Source organism: Culicoides brevitarsis, chromosome 2 (genome assembly GCF_036172545.1).
Source record: "Culicoides brevitarsis isolate CSIRO-B50_1 chromosome 2, AGI_CSIRO_Cbre_v1, whole genome shotgun sequence".
NCBI lineage: Eukaryota > Metazoa > Arthropoda > Insecta > Diptera > Ceratopogonidae > Culicoides > Culicoides brevitarsis.
The window spans coordinates 3,739,073-3,760,866 of record NC_087086.1 but is presented as its reverse complement, the minus strand read 5'-3'; the positions used below and the strand labels follow the sequence as shown (position 1 = coordinate 3,760,866).

Here is a 21,794-nt window from a genome sequence, read left to right as displayed (position 1 = left end):
CATCTCATCAGAAACCTTCGTTGTTGTATCAAAATCAACTTTTGTTGTCATTTTTTCTTCAATTTGATCAGAAATCGTCGTTGTTTCAACAGATTTCACTGTACTCATCATCTCTTCAGTTGTTAATTTCGTAATTGGTTCTGTCGTTACATCAATTGACGACGAAAGAGTCGTTTCCGTGCCTAATGTAGTACTTTCAATATCAGAAATTGTGGTTTCTTGAACAGTACTTGTTCGAATTTCATCAGTTTTTGTTGAAATTTCATCAGAAGTCGTCAAATATTCTGTCGTTGTCTCAAAACGAGGACCTTTTGTCACTATTGAAGGCGTTGTTTGACTCTCAGTTGTCGATATGACTTCTGTAGTTGCTTCTGTTGTACAAAAAAAGACGTTTTAAAGACAAATTTCCTTTAAAATTTAAATTTTTGGACCAAATCGGATGAAAATGAAGACAGAAAACACACAGAAGACCTTCAACACGTCACGTTTTTTGTTGATTTTTCGCCATTTTCTATTCTAAGTGACTCGCGAAGAGTCTTGACACACAAAAATGTGCTGAACAGTATTGATTCAGTTGCGGTAATGACTTGTATTGTGCATTATTTCGTGATTTAAGACTAAAATCTGATCTAATTTAACTAAAAACTACGGGATAAGGGACTAAATTGAGAATTTACGGGAAGTGCAATTAACAAAAACACAAAAAAAATCTACTAAAAATTTTTCTAACTACTTCAAAAAATGCACTTGAACCATTTTTTCGCCTTTTTTCCAAAGCTGTGCACTTACGTTGACCTTCCATGCGTTCCTCGGGTGACTTTTTCGTGCGACCTAACTAACTTTCTTACCTTTCGAATCCTTTTCCTCAAAAAAAATCTTTTTTTTTTCTAAACATGCGTCTCATTTTTAACCAATAAAAGTTAGTAAACAAAAAAATTAAGAAGCAAATGTTCGATAAAAATGAATGAAGAGTTAGCAAAAATAATTTTTTTATGTCCTTAGCAGCGAGATATTAAATTTTACTTGACAAGCGGATTACCATGCAGCTCATTTTGCATTTTGTGGTAAATTAATAAGCGTATATGAGATATTCTAAAGTTATGGATGATATTTGAGGCGATGAAAATTCGCGGAGGAAAAACTTACCAGATGCACAAGCGTGTGTCAAGGGGTTACATGCGACGCCAGGTGCGCAATGTTCACATCCGCGAGATGGTTCGTCGCGTTGAACGCAGTTACAACCGTCACAGATGTATCCGGAGGGGCATTCGCCGCTGCGTTGACATTGACAAACTAAAAAAAAAATTAAAAAGGTAATTTTATTTTTTTTATTAAAAATTAAAAATAAATTATTCAAATCAAAAAATAAAGTGCTAATTAATTTTAATTTAAAAAAATTTTTTTATAAAATAAAAAAAAATTATAAAATATTTTAATTTTAAAAAAATATTTTGAATTCATAAAAGAAGAAAAATAGAATTTTAATTTAAAAAATTTTTTTTTTATAAAAAAAATAAATTTTTTAAAAATATTTAAAAAAATAATATTTATTTAAATTAAATTTTAAAAATAAAAAAAAAAAATTATGAATAAAAATGAAAAATAAAAGAAAAAAAAATTTAAAAACAATTACTTTATTTTAAAATTAAAATAAAAATAGAATTCAAATTTAAAAATTATTTTTTATAGAAAAATTAAAAAACTAAATATATAAAAAAATAATTATTTTTAAAAATGTGTAATATATATTTTTTTAATGAATTAATAATTTAATTTTTAATTTTAAATTATATTAAAAAAATAAATTAAAATAAATTATTTTTTTTTTAAATTAATTAATTTTAAAAATTCGAAAAAAAAAATAAATAATATTTTAAAATAATTTATTTAAAAAAATTTTTAAATTTCAAAAAAATAATAATGTTAAAAAATTTTTATTTATTTAGTTAAATTTTTTGACAAATTTAAATTTATATTTTTAATTAAAGTTTAATTTAATTAAATTTATTTAATTTTTTTTTGTTATAATTTATTGAAAATTTCAAATTTTTTGTTAAAAAATTTTTTAATTTATTTTTTTTATTATTTTTAGAAATTTCAATGAGAACTCACCTTTAACGCAAACCATTTCATGATTATGAACTTGACATTCTTGATCAGCTTGACAGGAATTATGCTCGCTACAAGGATTCTTGCAAATGCCATTGATGCACGCTGTCTCCAACGGGCACGATGAGTCGTGAGTGCAACCAATTTCTGTAAAAATTCATAATTCAATTAGTACAAGAATTGACAAATTTGACCCCCAAAGACATTTAAAAATTTGGAAAAACCAAATTTGTGTGAACTCAAATTTAATTTTTGAGATTTCACATCAAATTTTTACCCATTTCCTTTACAAACATTTTTTTTCCTAAAAAGCAAGAAAGGATCTTCCTTCATTTTTTTTTGTTTTTTTTTTAGCTTGAAGGACGACCAAGCAAGTTAATTGCGGTTTTTGGTCAGTTTGGTGATAACTTACGAACTAACGTGCCTTAAATCTAATTTACAATTTTTTTTCCTTCACCTCTAAGACTACAAAAAAATCTACAAAAAACATTTACAATTCATGCTTAACTTAAAACTAAACTAATTTACACATAAAATTTACAGATTTTTTACATAAAAGCCTAAAAATGACATTTTTCATTCCAAATTTTATTTTTTTTTTAGGAATTTCTGATGTCATTTCAAGCAAATTGAAGAAAATCATCGAAAAAATTGATTTTTGGATCAATTTCTCAACGATCAGTGAACTAATAGAGAAAAGCTACGAAAGCAAAGCATTTTGTTGTATTTCTTGTTTTGCATTCCAGGAAAAAAAAATACGTGCGACTACAGTGTTGCGCTTCTGCAGTTACAGTATTTCGTATTTTTGGTAATTTTTCAACGAGAAAAGATAAAAAAAATTGACAGAAAAGAAAATTTTCTGAGCAATGAGCTCGCGAGTCACGTGACACGAGACATTCTCTCAAGAAAATTCGACCTACAGTTCATCATGCGATGGATTTTCCGTAAAAGTAGAAGACAGCAGGAGAGTTTTCAACCCGAATTTTCGGTCATGTCGCGAGCGTTCATGTGATTTTTTACGACATGAAGCGACGCCAGCTTTTGAGCTTTTTTGTGTGGCGCGAACAGTGACCTTTTAACATTTTTTTTTTTACGGAAAGAGTAGAAGGAAAGTTTTTTTTTTGTTCTATTCTAATTCCAAAGAAATCCGAGAAATTAGAATTTTTTGATGTTTTTTTACCTGCTGTGATTTCGTGACATGTTTCGTTGTTTCGTGAAGACGCGTTCGAACACTTACTGCAGATGGGTGTGTGATCGACGGTAAAACAGTGCGGATATGACGGATCGGTGCAAAGGAAGTTATAGAGAACGCAAGGATCGGAGCAAGTCATGTTGATGCAAGTTTCGTTCGAGGGACAGTCAGCGTCAATTAAGCAGATTGGATCGTAAAATGGAAGTCCCGTGGATGGTTCTGTCGTGTCAAGAGGAGAAATTGTCGTTAAATTGTCATTTTCGGAGGTTTGAGTCGTTGTGAGGAGCTTATCAGAAGGATTTGTTGAAGATTCTGTCGTTGTTTTGTCCAAAATTTGATCGGGAATGAATTTTTGAGTTGTTAAAAGGTCTTTTTCGGTTGAAATTTTGTCAGTTGTGGTAAATTTAGTATCTTCAGGTTGGATTGTTGTGCTTTGATCTCCCATTTCAGTCGTTATTTTGTCGATTTTAGTTGAAATTTCATCAGTAGAGGTTGACATTTCGACTTTTTCGGTAGTAAATTTGTCTTCAAGAGTTGTTATTTCAATATTTTTGTCAGAAATTGTTGTAATTTGATCTTGAGAAGTCGTTATTTGAGGTTTTTCATTTTCTTTGAGAGTTGTTGTTTAAGATTTTGATCTTTGAGACGTTGTTTGAGCTTTTTCTGTCGTAAAATCGTCTTTGAGAGTCGTTACTTTGAGATTTTCTTGACTTGTCGTCATTTTTTCATCACTTTCAGTCGTTATTTTGTCACTTTCGGTTGAAATCTCAACTTTTTCAGTAGAAAATCCTTCTTTGAAAGTAGTTGATTCAACATTTTTATCAGAAATTGTTGTAATTTGACCTTGAGAAGTCGTTATTTGAGGTTTTTCAGTAGTCAATTTGTCTTTGAGAGTTGTTGCTTCGAGATTTCTATCGGAGAATGTGGTAATTTCATCTTTTGGAGTCGTGATTTGAACATTTGTTGTCATTTTTTCATCGCTTTGACATTCAGTTGTTATTTTTTCGTTTTCAGTCATTTTGTCACTTTCGGTTGTAATTTCATCTTTCTGCGTTGATATTTCGACTTTTTCGGTAGTAAATCCATCTTTGAGAGTCGTAACTTCACGATTTTTGTCAGAAATTGTCGTAATTCGATCCTTTTCTGTTGTAAATCTATCTCTTAAAGTCGTTGTTTCAACATTTTCTTGTCCTGTCGTTGATTTTTCACTCTTTTCTGTCGTTTCGGGAAATGTTTTGTCACTTAAGGTCGTTCCATCTTGAGATTTTTCTGTAGTTTTTGTCTCTGTAGTTGTCTTGAAAGAAGATTCTGTCGTAGATTTGACTCTTGGATCATATTCCGTCGAAATTTCTTCCGTTGTTGTTGGTTTTTCGGGCGTAACGATGAACATTTTCTCAGTTGTCGATGAAATCTTTGAAGTTTCTGAACTAACTTTCAAATCTTCGACAAAAATTGTTGAAATTTGAGCTTTTTCTGTCGTTTGAGGGAGATTTTCAGTTGTTCCAAAGTCATTTTGAGTCGTTTTTTCAGTAATTTTTTCAGTTGTTTGTCTCTCATCAAGTCTCGTTGGCAAATCTTTATCAACTAAAGTCGTCTCAAAAGATGATTCTGTCGTTGAAATTGTATCCAATTCAATTTTTTCGGTTGTTGTTGGCTTTTCAGGAGTAACGATCATCATTTTTTCAGTTGTAATTGGAGTTCTAAGAGTTGTTTCAGGAGATTTTGTGTCAAATTCAGGCTTTTCAGTGGATTTCATGTCAGAAGTTGTTGTCTCAAAGTCTTTTGAAGTTACAATTTCGTCAACTTCAGTTGTTGTTTGAGATTTTTCTGATGTTATTGGTTGTTTTGTGACACTTTCTGTCGTTATTTGAGAGTCAAAAGAAGTTTTTCCTTCAAAAGTTGTAATAAATTCTCCTTCAGTGCTTGATTCGAAAGTCGTTTTGTCCAATTTTTGAGTTGAAGTCGATGGAATTTCATCTTTTTCAGTAAATTTATCGGAAATTGTGGTTGTTTCGAAAGATTTTTCAGTCTCAGATGAGAAAGTTGTTGAATGTTCAGTTGTTGTTGGTTTTTCAGGAGTAACGATCATCATTTTTTCTGTTGTAATTTCCGGTTTTAATGTCGTTTCGTGAGAAATTTGAGTTGTTAATAGATCGTCTTTAGGTTCTAAAGTCGTAATTTGATCTTTTTCAGTACTGAGTTCATGAGAAGTTGTAAGTTTTTCATCTGAAATTTGTTTTGTGGTTGATTCTGTGACAAAATCTGAACGAGAAGTTGTTGAATCGTCTTTCAAAGTTGTAAAATCTCGATCCAAAGGACTTTTTGTGGGAGTTTCAGTTGAGATTTCGTCTGTAGAGGTCGTAATTCTGTCATCTTTTGAATATTTTGTGGATGAATCTGTGACAGAAACGCTTTCAGTTGTTAAATTATCAATTAAAGTTGTTAAAATTCGATCATCAGGATGTTCAGTAGATGATTTTGTAACAATATCAGAGCCAAGAGTCGTTATTTCGTCTCTTGAAGTCGTAATTTTTGATTCAATTGTTGTTTCAAGAGAGCTTTGAGTTGTAAATTTATCATTTTCAGGCCTTGAAGTTGTATATTTTTCTGTTTTTGTGTCATGAGAAGTAGTTAAAGCATCTTCAGATGTCGTAATTTCAACATTTTCTGTAGAAATTGAAGTTGTTTGAACATCTAAAGTACTCATTGAAGATTTTTCTGTCGTTTTTTGTTCGTCAATGCTTGTGAAACGTTCTTCTGAATCAGTAGATGTTTCAATTCCTGAAGTTGTTGTCTCAAATTTAGACCTTTCAGTTAAATTTTGACCTTCAGTTGTTGTTATTTGAGCTTTTTGTGTCGTAATTGGCATTTCTACTGTCGTTCCTGAAGAAGTTTCAGTATAATTTTCGTCTTTTGTTGTGAATTCTGTTTGACTTTCTGTCGTCATTTCTTCTGTGGTAACATCTTCAGGTCCTTTTGTCACCGAAATTGTTTGATTTTCAACTTTTCCAGATTCTGTAGTTACTTTTTCCGGAGTAACAATCATCATTTTCTCAGTTGTCGTTGTCAGAACTTTACTAATTCCGATCGTGCTTGATTGAATTGTCGTTTCGTCAACAGATTTTTCGGTTGTTGTTGAGTCTTCGATCAATCTTGTTACCGGAGAACGATCGAGAGTTGAAGGTTTTGAAGATTCTGTTACCAAATCATGTCCCGTAACTTTGAAAGTTGATTCAGTTTCGGTTGAAATTTGTTCCGTTGTTGTTTGGTCATTTTCGGGGAATGTAACGCCTTCGAATTCGCTGCGATTTGTTCGATCGCCGCCGAAAATTAAAGTCGTTAAAGAGTCAAATACTCCAGGGGTTGTCGATTCAGTTTTGTTTTTTATGGCACTCAAAGTTGTTGAAATTATGGCTTGTTCAGTTGTTGTTTCGTCGGATTTTTCAGTAGTTGTCATTTTCATGGGAGTTACGATGAAAACATTTTCAGTTGTCGAAGAAATGTTTGGTTTAGAAGTTGTTGTGTAACGATCAATGTCATCCATCGGAGAAGTTGTTAAAAGATCTTTTGAAGTTGTCGAGATTTCATCCGCAGGATGTTTTGTTGAAGCTTCCGAATCTTTGCTTGAAGTTGTCAAACTATCTCGTGAAGTTGTTGAAATTTCATCCAAAGGATGTTTCGTTGAACCTTCAGGTACAGAATCTTTCAAAGTAGTTGAACTTTCATCCAAAGGATGTTTTGTCGAACCTTCAGTTACAGAATCTGAACTTGAAGTTGTCAAACTATCTCTTGAAGTTGTCGAGATTTCATCCATAGGATGTTTCGTTGAAGTTTCAGTTACAAAATCTTTCAAAGTTGTCGAGCTTTCATCCAAAGGATGTTTTGTCGAACCTTCAGTTACAGAATCTGAACTTGAAGTTGTCAAACTATCTCTTGAAGTTGTCGAGATTTCATCCATAGGATGTTTCGTTGAAGCTTCAGTTACAGAATCTGAACTTGAAGTTGTCAAACTATCTCTTGAAGTTGTCGAGATTTCATCCAAAGGATGTTTCGTTGAAACTTCAGTTACAGAATCTTTCAAAGAAGTTGAACTTTCATCCAAAGGATGTTTCGTTGAACCTTCAGTTACAGAATCTTTCAAAGTAGTTGAACTTTCATCCAAAGGATGTTTCGTTGAAGCTTCAGTTACAGAATCTTTCAAAGTAGTTAAACTATCTCTTGAAGTTGTTGACATTTCATCCAAAGGATGTTTTGTCGAACCTTCAGTTACAGAATCTTTCAAAGTTGTTGAGATTTCATCCAAAGGATGTTTTGTCGAAGCTTCAGTAACAGAATCTGAACTTGAAGTTGTCAAACTATCTTTCAAAGTTGTTGAAATTTCATCCGAAGGATGTTTTGTCGAAGCTTCAGTTACAGAATCTTTCAAAGTAGTTGAAGTTTCATCCAAAGGATGTTTTGTCGAACCTTCAGTTACAGAATCAGTGCTTGAAGTTGTAAAACTATCTTTCAAAGTAGTTGAACTTTCATCCAAAGGATGTTTTGTCGAAGCTTCAGTAACAGAATCTGAACTTGAAGTTGTCAAACTATCTTTCAAAGTTGTTGAAATTTCATCCGAAGGATGTTTTGTCGAAGCTTCAGTTACAGAATCTTTCAAAGTAGTTGAACTTTCATCCAAAGGATGTTTTGTCGAAGCTTCAGTTACAGAATCTGAACTTGAAGTTGTCAAACTATCTTTCAAAGTTGTTGAACTTTCATCCAAAGGATGTTTTGTCGAAGCTTCTGAATCTGTACTTGAAGTTGTAAAATCAATGATCAAAGGCTCATCAGTAATCGGCAAAAGTTTTGTACGAATAGTCGACTCTTCAGTTGTTCCAATAGAATCTGAAACTGTAGTTGTCGGTTTTTCAGGAGTAACAATCATCATTTTTTCAGTTGTCATTGTCGCATCAAGATTTGTAGAAGGAGATTTCGAGGTTGACAATTCATCAGAAACTGTCGTTGAATCAGATTTCTCAGTTGAAAGATCTTTTTCTGAACTAATAGTTGTTTGTTCAGTAGAAAATTTATTTGAAAACAGAGGAGAACTTGAAAGTAAATCCCCTGAAGTTGTAGTTTCAACATCTTTTGAACTTGTGAAAGTAGATTCTGTTGTAAATTTATCATGAACTGTAGTTTCAATAGTTGAAATTTGTTCAGAAGAGTCTGTCGAAGAACTTGTAGATGATTTTTCTAAAGAGCCTTCAGTTGTTATTACTGAATCTGAAACTGTAGTTGGCTTCTCAGGCGTTACAATCATCATTTTTTCTGTCGTTATAACAACTTCTTTATCTATCTTGGATGTCGTTGTATCAGTTGTTAAAGTCGTTTTAAAGTCTATAACTGAAAAATCTGTAGTAAAATCAGGCGAATCAGTTTCTTTTCGATCTTTAATAGGACGATAAGTTGTTTTTGAGTCAATTGTTGAAGTCGTAAGTTCATGACTTAATTCATCTTCTCCGAAAATTGTCGTTGTTTCAGCTTTTTCATCAAATACAGTCGTTAACGTTTCTTTTGAAGTTGTTACATCATCATTAACATTCGATTTTTGAGTTGTTTTCTCAGTAATCGAATCTGAAGATGTTTCAGTTGTTCTTGAATCTTGAGGTTGTGTCGTTATTTCGTCAGAAATTGTCAAATCAGGTCTTTGAGTTGTGAATTTTTGATCAGAATCAATTGTTGTTTGTTCAAATTTGGTTGTTAAACCATCAGTAGAGGATTCAGTTGATCCAAACTTCGTTGTTTGATCAGAATCAACAGAAAGTTTAGTCGTTGTGTCAAAATCTTTAGAAGAAGAGAAGGAATCTGGATCAGAACTTGCTTTTACAGTTGTTGTAAACTCAGAATCTGAATCAATAGTTGTTGAAGTTCGTTCAAAATCATGAGAAGTCGAGTCTTTTTCAGTCGAAAAGTCTTGTCTTGATGTTGTTTGTTCAGTAATTCCATCAGAAGACATCACAGTTGAACTCAAAGTCGTAGTTGGGCGTTCAGGAGTAACGATCATCATTTTTTCAGTTGTTATTGGAGTATCAGTTCGATTTTCAATGCCTGAAGTTGTGAAAGAAGTTTCAGTTTTGGTTGAATCTTGTGAAAAGGTAGTCGATTCTTGGTCTGATTTCAATGTTGTTGTTTCAAAATCAACTTTTGGCGATGTTTTATCAGTTGAAATGCTTGAAATAGTTGTTATTTCTTCAAATTCAGGTTTTGTAATGTCTTCACTTCCAATTGTCGTGTCAGAATCAACCTTAAATTGTGTCGTTGTTTCAAAATCTTTCACTGTAGAAGATGAAATTCCATCAGAAATATCTTTCAAAGTCGTTTTCGTGTCAAATTCAACTGTTGTTTGATCAAAACCATGAGAAGTCGTAACTTTTTCAGTTACAGAACCATCAGTTACTGATTCAGAAGTCGTTGTTGGGCGTTCAGGAGTAACAATCATCATTTTTTCTGTTGTCGAGTCTTGTTTTGTCTCTTCCGTCGTTACTTCTTTACCAACTGAGAGAGTTGTTTCATCTTGAATTGTTGTTTTAGAAGTCGAAGATGAGATACGAGTCGTTTCTGTTACAAGATTTGCCGCAGATTCTGTCGATCTCGGTACTTCAGTAGTTGAAGACGAGTCAAAAATGGTTTCAGTTGATGCCTCAGTTGATGAATCTCGAGAAATTGTTGTTTGATCAATTCCCGAAGTTGTGAATGAAGCATCTGTCGTACTGAATTTCGAAGTTTTTTCATCAAATCCTTCGGTTGTTGTTCCTTCTGAAGTAGAATCTTTCGTTGGAACATCAGTTGTTGTGATTTTTGAGTCAAAAGTCGAGTCTTTGAGAGTTGTTCCTTGCTCAGTTGTCATGTCAATTAAAGATTTTTCAGTTTTTTGAGTGAAATCTGTTCCAAGAGTTGTTTCTGAAGGACTTTCAGTTGTTAAAAGTTCATCTTTTGACGTTGAAATTGAAGATTTTTCAGTTACAGAAGCGTCAGTCGTTGTGAATTTTGTTCTTTCTGTAATTTCTTCGCTTATTGTTTGATCAGTTGTCAAATTTTCGTCATCTTTTGGAAGTTTTGTCGTTTGTTCTTTTACTGAAGAATCTCCTAAAGTCGTTTTTTCGAAGATTTTTTGAGTTGTAACGTCAATTTCTGGTTTTTCAGTACTTTTTGTCATTTCTTCAGCAACACGAGATACAATTGTCGTACTGTCATCCGAAGAATCTGCCTCTTCAGTCGTCGTTTTTTGAATAAAATCAACTCCAACAGTTGTTAAAGTCTCTTTTTCCGTTACACTTCCCTCCGTTGTCGTACTTTTCGTCAAATATTCTTCCGGAATTGTCTTCATTGGAGTCACAATGAACATTTTTTCCGTTGTCGAAGCTTCTTTTGTCGTCGTCGTCACATTGCGTTCCGATAACCCCAACGGATAACAATTTTTCGTTGCATCTCCCGTAAAACCCGGAAGACATTCGCAATGAATTTCATGATTTTTCACGGAACACGACGCGGATTCGCCACACCCATTCGTGCACGGATCGTAACAAACGCCCAAAACGCATTGCTTGTCATCACCACAATCGCTATTTTGCGAACAGCCAATCAATGTTGTGCTGTTTAACTCATCAGCTGCGAATTTTTAACGATTTTTACACAAAGAAGAGAGAAAAAAATTATATAAAAAATATTCAGAAAAATAATGTTCGAAGACAAGGCGCAACACGAAGAATTTTTTTGAACTGAAATAATTTTCCTGAAAACGCATTTTTTTAATTTTAATATTTTTAATAATTTTGTGTGTTTGTTATCAGCATTTATTAACGCAGATCCATTTTCCAAAAAAAAAAATATTTTTTTAAAAATCAAGCTGTTATTAATTTAATTAAAAAAGTTAGAATTATTTTGTTTCAAAAAAATTATTTACATATAAAACAAACAAAAAACTAAATTTTTGAGCCATTTTTCATTTGAAAAAAATAAAAATCACACAAAAACGTGCAAAAACACACTTCATGCAAGAAAAATGGCTCAAAAATAGTTTTTTTTTTTAAATTATTTAACAGGACAAGTCACTGTTTAAATAAAAAAAGTTAAAAAGAAAAAAAATAATAAAATATAAAAAAATGTGAAAAACAGAAAAATAGTGAAAAAAGAATTTTTAAAAGTGAATAAAGGTCAAATATTGGACAAAAAATTTTTTTAATTATTTATATTTAATTATTTTAATTAATTAAGTTTTATTTAATAAAAAAATTATAATATTTATTTTTAAATAAATTAATTAATTATCCTTATTTTTAATATAAAATTTAAAAAAAAAATTTTTAAATTAATTAATTCAAATTTATTAATTAATTAATTAATTTTAAATTATTTTAATTACTTAAAATTAAATTAAAAATTAAGATAATTAATTAATTTATTTTAAAATAAATAATTTAATTTATTTAAATTCAATAAAGATTATCATATTTTTTTTTTAATTTAATATAAATTTATTTTAATTTAATTAATTAAGATAATTAAATATAAAAAATAATTAAATAATTAATTATTGAATTAATTTTTTCGGTTAAAAAGGGGCTTTTATGGCGTTAAATTAGCGGCGTTGGTTAAAATTTTTAATTTATTTAAATTTTAAGGCAAAAAAATCATTAATGGCATGGCATGTGTGAATGTTTAGAAATTTATACAAAAAATGACTTAAAAAATAAATTTAAAATTAATATTTAATTAAAGAGAGCTTTGAAAAAACGCTTCAGATCAGAAATTCTGACAAGAAGTACAAAATATTGTACAAAAAAATTCATTAATGATAAAAATAAATTTTTTAAGAGGCACAGTAGAAGTTTGTACAGCGAAGACAAGACGATGTTTGATGGATTTTCGTAAAAAAAAGAGACAAAGAGAAGAAAAGAGCAAATTTTGTAGATTTTTCCAATATTTTTTTCTCGTAGAGGAGGGAGAAGGAAGTGACAGTGTAAGATAAAGATGTGTGTTTTATAGAGAAAACATATGTCAGCTAATACAGAAGCAGAGTGTTGCGCTATAAAAGTTTCCGTTGTTGATTTTTTACCTTTTAAGCATCCTTGGTACGTGTCATTTATGTATCCGGGCGGGCAAAATTTGCAAATTGGTTTGTGATCTTGCACGTAACACGGTGTTTCGCTGCCGCAAGTTGCTGTTTCGCACGGATTGACGCATTGGAATTTGCGGCAAGCGAGATCCGAGGGGCATCCATTGTCTCGCAGGCAAATACTGACAGCTGGCACGCAATCTTTCGTGCAAATACAGACGGGTTTGTGATCGAGCACCTCGCATTGCTTATTTTCCGTGCACGGAGGTCCATGTAACCCGTAATCGATGCACGGATTGCGACATTTTCCATCGAGACACGCCAAATTCGAAGCGCATCCATCGTTATCGACGCATTCTCGCTTATCCGGGGCGCAGGTTAGTTCGCCGACATCATTCACCATGAAGCCATTTTTGCAAACGCATACGGGACGATGTCTTCGAACGCTGCATTTCTTGAATTCTTCGCATTGGAAGGCAACGGGACTTTCGCAAGGGTCGCTACATTGCCCGCTGATGTCACATCGAAGATTTTCCGGGCATTCTCTGTCGGAAGTACAAGGCGTCGCTATTTTTGGGATCTTTGGAAGCGTTTCGCAATTCGGATCTGGCACACATTCCTTATTTGGGCGCCCAATGTGACAATCGGGACATGAACATCGGGGACGATGCATCACTGTTTTACATAAAGCTTTTTCGCCGCAAGCGCCTCTCAAGGTACACGGATCCAAACATTGCTCGTTTATGCAGGACTTTTCACTGTCACAATCCTCGTCGTTGGTACATTTTTCATCTGAAGTTTCGTTTCGAAGCGAAATTTTTGTGATTTTTGGGTGTATAAAAATTTTATGTTTTAAAAAAAGGGGATTTTTTGCTCTTAAAATAATAAATAAACGGACAGAGGAAGCAATTTTGTGTGCTGTTTGCCTCTTTTTTGTGTAAAAATATATAAAAAAAATTGCTAAACACAGAAGTTTTTTAAAAATTTATTTGAATGGAAAAGAATCATCGCCCGAAGGCAGATTTTCAGAACTGTGAAAAGGAAATATTTATTTATTGACATCCAACACATGCACTCTGCCCGGGGGAAATTTTTAAAAAATTTAATTTAATTTTTTCTTTTTTTTTTTTTTGAGACAAGATTCAATTTTTTTTGAAAGAAAGAAATAAAAGTTCAGAAAAAAGAACAGAAAAAGAAAGAAAAAAAAAAGATTTTTTCATAAAAAAAAAATAATTAAATAAAAAAAAATATGTTTTGCAGCAACAAATAATACATACACATAAGATAAAAAAAAATAAAAATAATTTAAAAAATATAAAAAAAATTAACAAAACATATTTACAGTACAAGCAAATAATTTTACGTGTCATAAAATAATTATTAAAAAAAAATACAAAAAATTTCTAATATTTTTTTTACAAAAAAATTCAACCCCGAGCCTTGTTTTTTTTGTATTTTTACAGGAATTTCGTGCATTTGGCAATTTATAAAAAAAAAAAAAAATATGTGCAACCCTTTCACAGTTCCCAATCTGGCTTCAAAAAAAAAATTTCTTTTCCGAACCTTCGAACGACGAATTTCTTGGATTTGTAGCAAAAAGTAATGGAATCTAGCCGATTTTTATAAGATTTTAAAAGATTTTTTTTTTTAAAGGAGATAAAAAGTCAGATTGGGCACTGTCAAAAGGGCTTTTCGTTCAATTTTGCTACAAATACAAATAAAAAACGACTAAATTCCAAGCGTTTTTGTGTGTTTCGTGTAAGTGTTTGTGTGCATTGTGTCTTCTGTATTTTTTTGTTGCTTAGCAATTTATGTGTCGAATAGATAGAAAAAGGCTTAAAACTAAAAGTTTGGGTATTTTTGTGTTCGTGTGTGTGCCTTAAATTACAAAATTTTATTACAAGGGCAGCTCTCATCGATAACTTAAAAATATTTATATTTAAAAATAAATTCGGTGCAAAAAAAAATATTTTTTAAATAAATGGGTGAGTGAACGAACATGTGTGTATGTGTGTGTGTATTTTTTAAAATTTAAATTTAAATTAAATTAATTTTTTTTTATCTACGAGGACTCGAATTGGGGATGATTAAAAACTTTGTGAGTGTTTTTTTTTTGGTTGAATGAAGTGTTTAGTAAAAATAAGTATTTAAAATTAAGGAAAAAGAGGAAAATGTGTAAAAGCCTACCTTGACGACACACAAATTGGGTGCCTTGTCTAATGCACTCTCCGACGGCGCATCCAAGAGTTCGACAGTCTTCGTCATGAGGTTGATCATGAACGTTATTTGTACCTAAAAAAATTAAAAATTTTAAATTTTAAAAATATTTTTTTTTATTTTAATTTTTCATAAATTTTTATCAAAAAAAAAAAAAAATAAAAAAATTTTAAAGATTTTTTAATTTTTTAATTAAAAAAAAAATAATAATTTTTTAAAAATGAAATTCATTTAAAAAAAAAATTAAAAAAAAATTTAATTAAAAATTAAAATAATTAAGGAATTTAAAAAAAAAATCAATTTTAATTTTTTTTTTTTTTTTCAAAGAAAATTTGATAGATTTGAAAAAAATAACCTAATTTTTGTTTTTAATATTTTTTTAAAATTATGAATTAAAAAATTAATTCATTAAAATTATTAAAAAAAAAAAAAAATTTAAAAATTGAAAAAAAAATATAAAAAAATATATAAAAAAATAAAAAATTAATTCATTTAGATTTAGATAAAAAAAAATAATTTTAATTTTAGAAGAAAAAAAAACAGAAAATTGAAAGATTTTTGTCGAATAAATTGTAGTTTTTGCACTTAAATTTATTTTAAGAATTTTGCAAAGAAAATTATTTGAAAATAATTTTGAATTAAGAAAAATAATTATTTTAGTAAAAAAATAAAAATTCAATAAAAATATATTTTTTAAGAAATTAAAAATTTTGAAAAATTTATTTTGAAGAACAATTAAATATTTTATAAATTGAAAAAAAAAAATCAACTGATAATTTTATAATTTTTTTTTTAAATTTTATAAATTTTTTCATAAATAAAATTACTTAAATTTATCAAATTTAAAAATTAAAATTTTTCAAAAAAAAATCTTAAAATTTTTCAAAATATAATAAAAATTTTAAATTTAAAAAAAAACTTACATTTCTCCAATGGATTTCCATAAGGCAATTCAGGCGGGCAATAACATTCCGGAATATCATGCAACGAATTAATTCTACATTGAGCATTTACGCCACACTGATATCCATTACAACTCGTCACCGCATCTCCAATACAAATACATCCATTTCTCGGATCATTGTCTCTCGCTGTGCACAAAGGCGGGCATTTGCATTGATATCCGGCGGGAACTTCTTCACACAACGCTCCTGCGCCGCATGGATTACTCTTACAAACTCCGCAAGATTTCTTCGTGCATTGCAACTTTTCGCATCCAATCAGTGGATTTCCGAAATATCCCGAAGGACACGAACATTCGGCATGTCTATTAATGACTTTACACTGCGCATTATTTCCGCATGCTCCAGCCTCCAAACAGGGATTTTTACAACTTCCATTATCGCAAATTGTACTAACGTCACAATCGTCGTTCGTTTGACACTCGAACGAGACACATTCTTGCGACGGTTCTCCTCGGAATCCATCAGGACAGAGACACAAGGCACGATGATCTGCCGCTTTGCAAATTGCATTTCTTCCGCAAGCACGTTCGTTGGCACAGGGATCGACGCATTGTCCATTTGAGCAAGTTTTATCGACAGAACAATCGGAATTTGTCTTGCAACCGGGCATACAAGCGCCATTTTGACACAATTGTCCCGGCGCGCAACTTCCATGTGAGCATTGTGCACGACATTTTCCTTTGTAGCATTTTTGTCCGCAAGCACAATCGTTATCCAAGCTACAACGTTCGGCACAAAAAACGCCAGATTCATCGCATTCGCAATAACTATTGCATTTTTCCGCCGGCGCGGTACAAGCTTGAAGCGGATTTCCCAAAAATCCGTTCGGACAAGAGCATTGGACGCCATGATTGATCACAGTACATTCTGCGCATGCGCCACATTGTCCCAGCACGCCGCACGGATCTGTACATTTTTTGTTGATACAAGCTTCGTTATCAGGGCAAGTCGTATCTGAGCGACATCCAGCTTGGCAGAGACGATTTTCGCAAATAAATCCTAATCCGCATGCCGAATCGCTGTTGCAAACTGTTCGACAAACGCCTCGCATACAACGTTCATCTGCCAAACAATTCTGATCGTTTCGACATGAAGTTTGACAAACGTTTCCGTAACACGTATGACCTGCGGGGCAATCTGCTTTCGTTGTACAATGCGTTGTTTCGTGTCTGCAAGCAACTAAAGGATCTCCAACCAGCGGCGGAGGACAAGAACATGCCTGACGATGATTTATCGCTGTACACAAAGCATTTGTACCGCAAGATGTCGCTTCGGCACACGCATGAACACATTGTTGGTTCACACAAGCGTGATCATCAGGGCAACCCGCATCACTTCTACATCCCGCAGCACAAACAAGTCCCTGACAAACTTCTCCATTTCGACAATCATCGTCACGACGACAAATTGGCTTGCAAGCGCCATTATCGCAACGCTCATTTCCCAAACAACCGGCGTCATTTGCGCACACAGGACGACACAAATCGCTGAAACAAGCTTCGCCATCCGGGCAATCGCGATTTTCGTTGCACGGTAATGCCGGCGAACGAACACATCCGATTTTGGCAGTTGGAGCGGGAACCATTCCTTGAACGCAACTGCAAGTTGCACGTTGATTCGTTACAGTGCAAAGGGCATTTGGACCGCAAACGCTATCCAAGCATGGATCGGAGCATTTGTTGTTGCGACACGTTTCCGAAGCGCTGCAATCCGAATCTTGTTTGCAGCCGAAAACGCATTTGTTGTTCAAGCAAATGTGACCCAAGAAGCAATCGTTGTCGACGCGACACGTAAGGAGACAATTTCCTTCCAAGCAACGTTCGTTGAGGGCGCATTCTTGATCGTGAGAACAGGCAGGTAAGCACATTGTATCGCGGCATGTGAATCCGTTGTGACAATCGGCGTTTGAGCGACAGGCAACGGGAACTAAAAGAAAAAATATTTTTATTAATTAATGTTTTTTTTATAAGGCAAATGAGTTTTGCAAAAAATTTTTAAGAACAAAAAAAGAAAAATAGAAAATTTTATTTATAAAAATTATTTTTCACTCAAAAATGAAAATCCTAAAAAAATAATTTTAAAATATTTAAAAAAAAAATTGTGTAAATTTTTCAAATGAATCGTCATATAAGAAGTATTATTTTTGTAAAATATTGAAAACTTCAAAAAAAAAAAAAAATAAAATATTTTTCAAAAGAAAAAAAATTATTTTGAAAAATGTTCTAAAAAAATTGTTTTTGAAAAAATTTTAAAATTTAAAAAAAAATCAATTTTAAAATATTTCAAATATTTTTTTCAATTTATTTTTTTTATTTTAAAATTATTTAAATTTAGGCATCCGATTTTATTTTTTTTTATAATTTTTAGAATTATTCTTATTTTTACCAAATTTATTTAATTTAATTTATTTATTATTTTGAATTTTTTAAATTAATTTTTTTAACAAAAAAATAAAAAAATTAGGTAAACAAAACTTTTGGACTTGAGATATACTTTTTTTTTTATTTTTTTTTAATTTTGGACAGATTGTTTTTTTTTAATATTTTAAAAAATATTTTTATTATTAATTATTATTGATATTTTTTTAATATTTAAAAAAAAAATTTTAATTTTTTAAATTACATATTTTAATATTTTTTTTTTAATTATGAAAATTATACTAATTTTTAATTTTATTTTTAAAATTTAAAAATTTGAATTTTTCTTCAATTAATTTTTTTTAATCAAAAAAAAAAAAAAAAAAAAAAACAAAACTATTTGATTTCATTAAAGTAATAAATAAATTTTAGATTGAAAAACTTACTTCTCACACACTCAACAGCAGCATTTCCGGTAAATCCAGGAGGACAAACGCATTGTTTCTCATGTGACGACATCAAACATTCGGAATTCATTCCGCAAGCGTTCTCTTGATGACATGGATTGATACATTGACCAGCTAAGCAGATCTCATCATGACCACATTCGGATGTTAATTGACAAGCAGCTACAAAAATAACGAAAAAAGATTAGAAAATGTCTTCAAAAAAATTTTTAAGGAAAGCATTATGTCGTTTTTTTGGTCCCAAATTGCTCAGAAAAGGGATTTTTTTATTGAAAAATTCTATTTATTTTTAGGTTTCAACAATGACGAATCAATTTTAAGCTTACAAAGATTTGAAAAATCGAAAATTCATCAAAAAATAAATTTCAATTAACCCAAACCAAGCAAACTTAAAACTGAAATCCGACATTGAATGATTTGAAATTCTTGAAAATTGCTAAAAATTGGCTTTAATCGTCAGGCAAAGCCATAAAATGATAGAAAAAGAGCTTAGCTTAGACAAGAAGGGGCACACTTTACTAAAATATTTCTAAAAATCTAATTTACTTCGACAAAAAATGATTTTCTACCCTCTAAATTGACTTTCCCAACATAAAATTGACATAAAGTGTCGTAGATTTCAATATTTTATGGTTAAAATTAGAAAAGCAAGCAGCATGTTTTTGAATTATTTGTGCGTGGCGTATTGTGTGTGCTTTGTTTTAGAGTTATTTGAGTTAAAAGTTGTTTTTATTTGTGAGTTTGTTTGAAAAAAAAAGGTTTTTGCTGAAAAAATTGAAGAAAATTATCAAAAAAGGAAGAAAAACGAAGGAATTCGAGCGAAAAAAGAGCGAACAAGGCTGTAAAAAAATTTGCTGTAAAAAAAAATAAAATTTTTTAAAGAAAATTTTTTTTATACTCACATTTACAAATATTTTCATGGCAATATGTGTTTTCAGGACAATCGCTTGTTGCATCGCAAGCCACGGGAATTGGCGTACAGCCTGATTTCAAGTTTCCTGCATCTCCGTCGAATCCTTTGCGACAAACGCAGATCGATTTGTGGTTCAAACTGTTACATTCGGCATTAGGTCCGCATGTTACGCCTTCACAAACGTCTTTGCATTTTGGTTCTCCGGCAACATCTGCGCATTTGGCGTTATTCGGGCAATCTCCATCCTTCACGCACTCAACTGGGGGCCGACATCCTTCTTTATAGGCATCTCCGATCATTCCGGGCGGACAATTACACCGGAACGAGCCTCTTGAGTTCTTACATTTGGCATTTAAGCCACACGGATTCGCTTTGCAATAGTCAATTGCGGTACAAGAAACTTTTGGATCTCCCGTAAATCCGGGTTGACATTCACAAACTGCTTTGTGGTTGATCGAAGAGCAAATACTGTTATCGCCGCATGGTTTTCCAACCAAACAAGCAATTTTGCACATGTGATTCTGACAAAATTTGTCTTTTGTGCACTCATTGTCGCTGTTGCACTCAATTTTGCGACATAATCCCTTCGAGTCTTCGTAAAATCCGGGTTTGCAGGAGCAACTGGCGGCGTGATTTCTCGCTTGACATTCCGCATTTCGCCCGCAAACGATGCGCCCCTTGCACGGATTCACACATTCTGATCGCCCATTGCCATCCATGACGCAAATTTCGTTTTCTTCGCATTCCTCGTCGTTGTGACAAATTACTTCTTGCGTGCAAATGTTGTTAAGGCAAAATTGGAATTCGGGGCAGGTGCTATTTGAAGTGCACGTCGGTTGACAAATGCCTTCGATGCAAAGTTGATCACTCAAACAGTCACGAGAACTCGAACAAAGCGCCGAACAAACGCCCGAATTGCATTTACTTCCGCCCGGGCATTGTTGATCGTTGCTGCAATACTGAATCGGGACACAACCAAGTTGCGGATCGCCTGTAGTACCTGCGGGACACGCACAAACCGCCAAATGATTCTCCGTCGTGCATTTTGCGTCTTTTCCGCAAACGTTTGGTAAGCTACAAGGCTCGACGCATTTCGAATCGACGCAAGTTTTTGTCGCAGCGCAATCATCTTTGTCCTCACATTCGATTTTAACGCATTCGCGATAAGGATCTCCGCGGGAATTTGTCGCGCATTCACAAACAGCTTGATGATTGATGGCCGAGCACAAAGCATTGACGCCACAAACATCATCTTCGCACGGGTTTCGACATTTAGCGTCGCGACACAAGGCAGTATCGGGACAATCCGTGTCGGTTAAACATTCGCCCGGAGCTCGACATCCTGTGGAAATCGGATCTCCGATTAAACCATCGGGACAAGAACACAAATAAGAGCCCGGCGTGTTGCGACAAATTGCCGTAGGATGACAAGGTTGTTGGAGACATTCGTCGGTTTCTTGACAACGACCATCGATGAGTTCGTAACCGGCGAAACATTCGCACAGAGGACGATGATTTTCGATTTTGCACAAGCCTTTGCCGCAATTTGCTGCTTCGCAAGAGTCTAAAAGTTAAAAGTTGTTAGTTGAAATTGATCGAAATGAGAGAAATTCAAACCCGAAAACGTGTCTTTTCACAAAAAATTAAAATCAAATGTGCCAAAAAAAATTAAACAAAAATTTTGAAAAAAAAAATATATAATTTTACCTAAAAAGACACTTTTTTTATAATTTTTCGAGTGAACGAGTAAATTCATAAATAATTTTGACATTGAAAATTATGACAATTTTCAAAAAATTAATTCTTAAATTAATTTTAATTTTTTTTAAATAATTTTTTAATTTTTCAAAAAATTTAATTTTTTAAAATTTTATTTTCTTATCAAAAAATTTTGTTTTTTTTCTTTAAAAAAAATTTATTTTTTTTATTTAAAAAATTTTTTTAAATATGAAAAATTTTAAATTTTTTTATTTTTGAAATTTTTTTTTTTATTTTTTAAATTCTATTATTAAAAAAAAATATTATTTCAAAAAAAAAAAAAAATAAAATAAAAAAATTTAAATAATAATAAAGAAATTAATTAGGAATTTTTTTTTTTAATAAAAAAATATTATTTTTCACTAAAATTTTCTATTTTTTAAAACAAAAAAAAAAATGCTGATGTTTTTGATCAAAGAAAAATTTTAAAAATTTAAAGATGTTAAAATTGAATTATTTTTACCAAAAATTTAAAAAATCATTTTGACTTGACAGCTGTCAAAATTTTCTAAAAATTTCAAATTTATAATTTTTTGAAATAGGTATTTAGCAAATTATGATTTTTAAATTTTTTTTCAAAAATCTTATTTTTTTAGACAAAGTTTAAATCGTCGAGAATCAGTAAAAAATGTTTGAAATGACACCTGTCAAAATTTTCGCTAAAATATTTTTTTATAAATTTTGACATTATGAAGAACATTTTTTTTTCTTATTTAAATATTCAG

General features: G+C 31.6%; 2 protein-coding genes across 2 annotated transcripts in view; both read right to left on the bottom strand.

The window, feature by feature from the left end:
- Positions 1 to 21,794, bottom strand: part of LOC134832725 (uncharacterized) — a 155,357-nt gene that overhangs the window by 56,316 nt on the left and 77,247 nt on the right. The window contains 7 exon segments of the mRNA XM_063846852.1: positions 1,147 to 1,293; positions 2,113 to 2,256; positions 12,393 to 13,184; positions 14,580 to 14,684; positions 15,533 to 17,500; positions 18,378 to 18,560; positions 19,301 to 20,875. Coding sequence (XP_063702922.1) covers positions 1,147 to 1,293; positions 2,113 to 2,256; positions 12,393 to 13,184; positions 14,580 to 14,684; positions 15,533 to 17,500; positions 18,378 to 18,560; positions 19,301 to 20,875 — 4,914 coding nt within the window.
- Positions 3,927 to 11,148, bottom strand: LOC134832211 (mucin-2-like). Its single transcript, XM_063846180.1, has 2 exons — positions 11,139 to 11,148; positions 3,927 to 10,945 (listed from the first exon to the last, which is right to left on the bottom strand). The coding sequence occupies exons 1-2, from the start codon at positions 11,146 to 11,148 to the stop codon at positions 3,927 to 3,929; spliced, it is 7,029 nt and encodes a 2,342-aa protein (XP_063702250.1).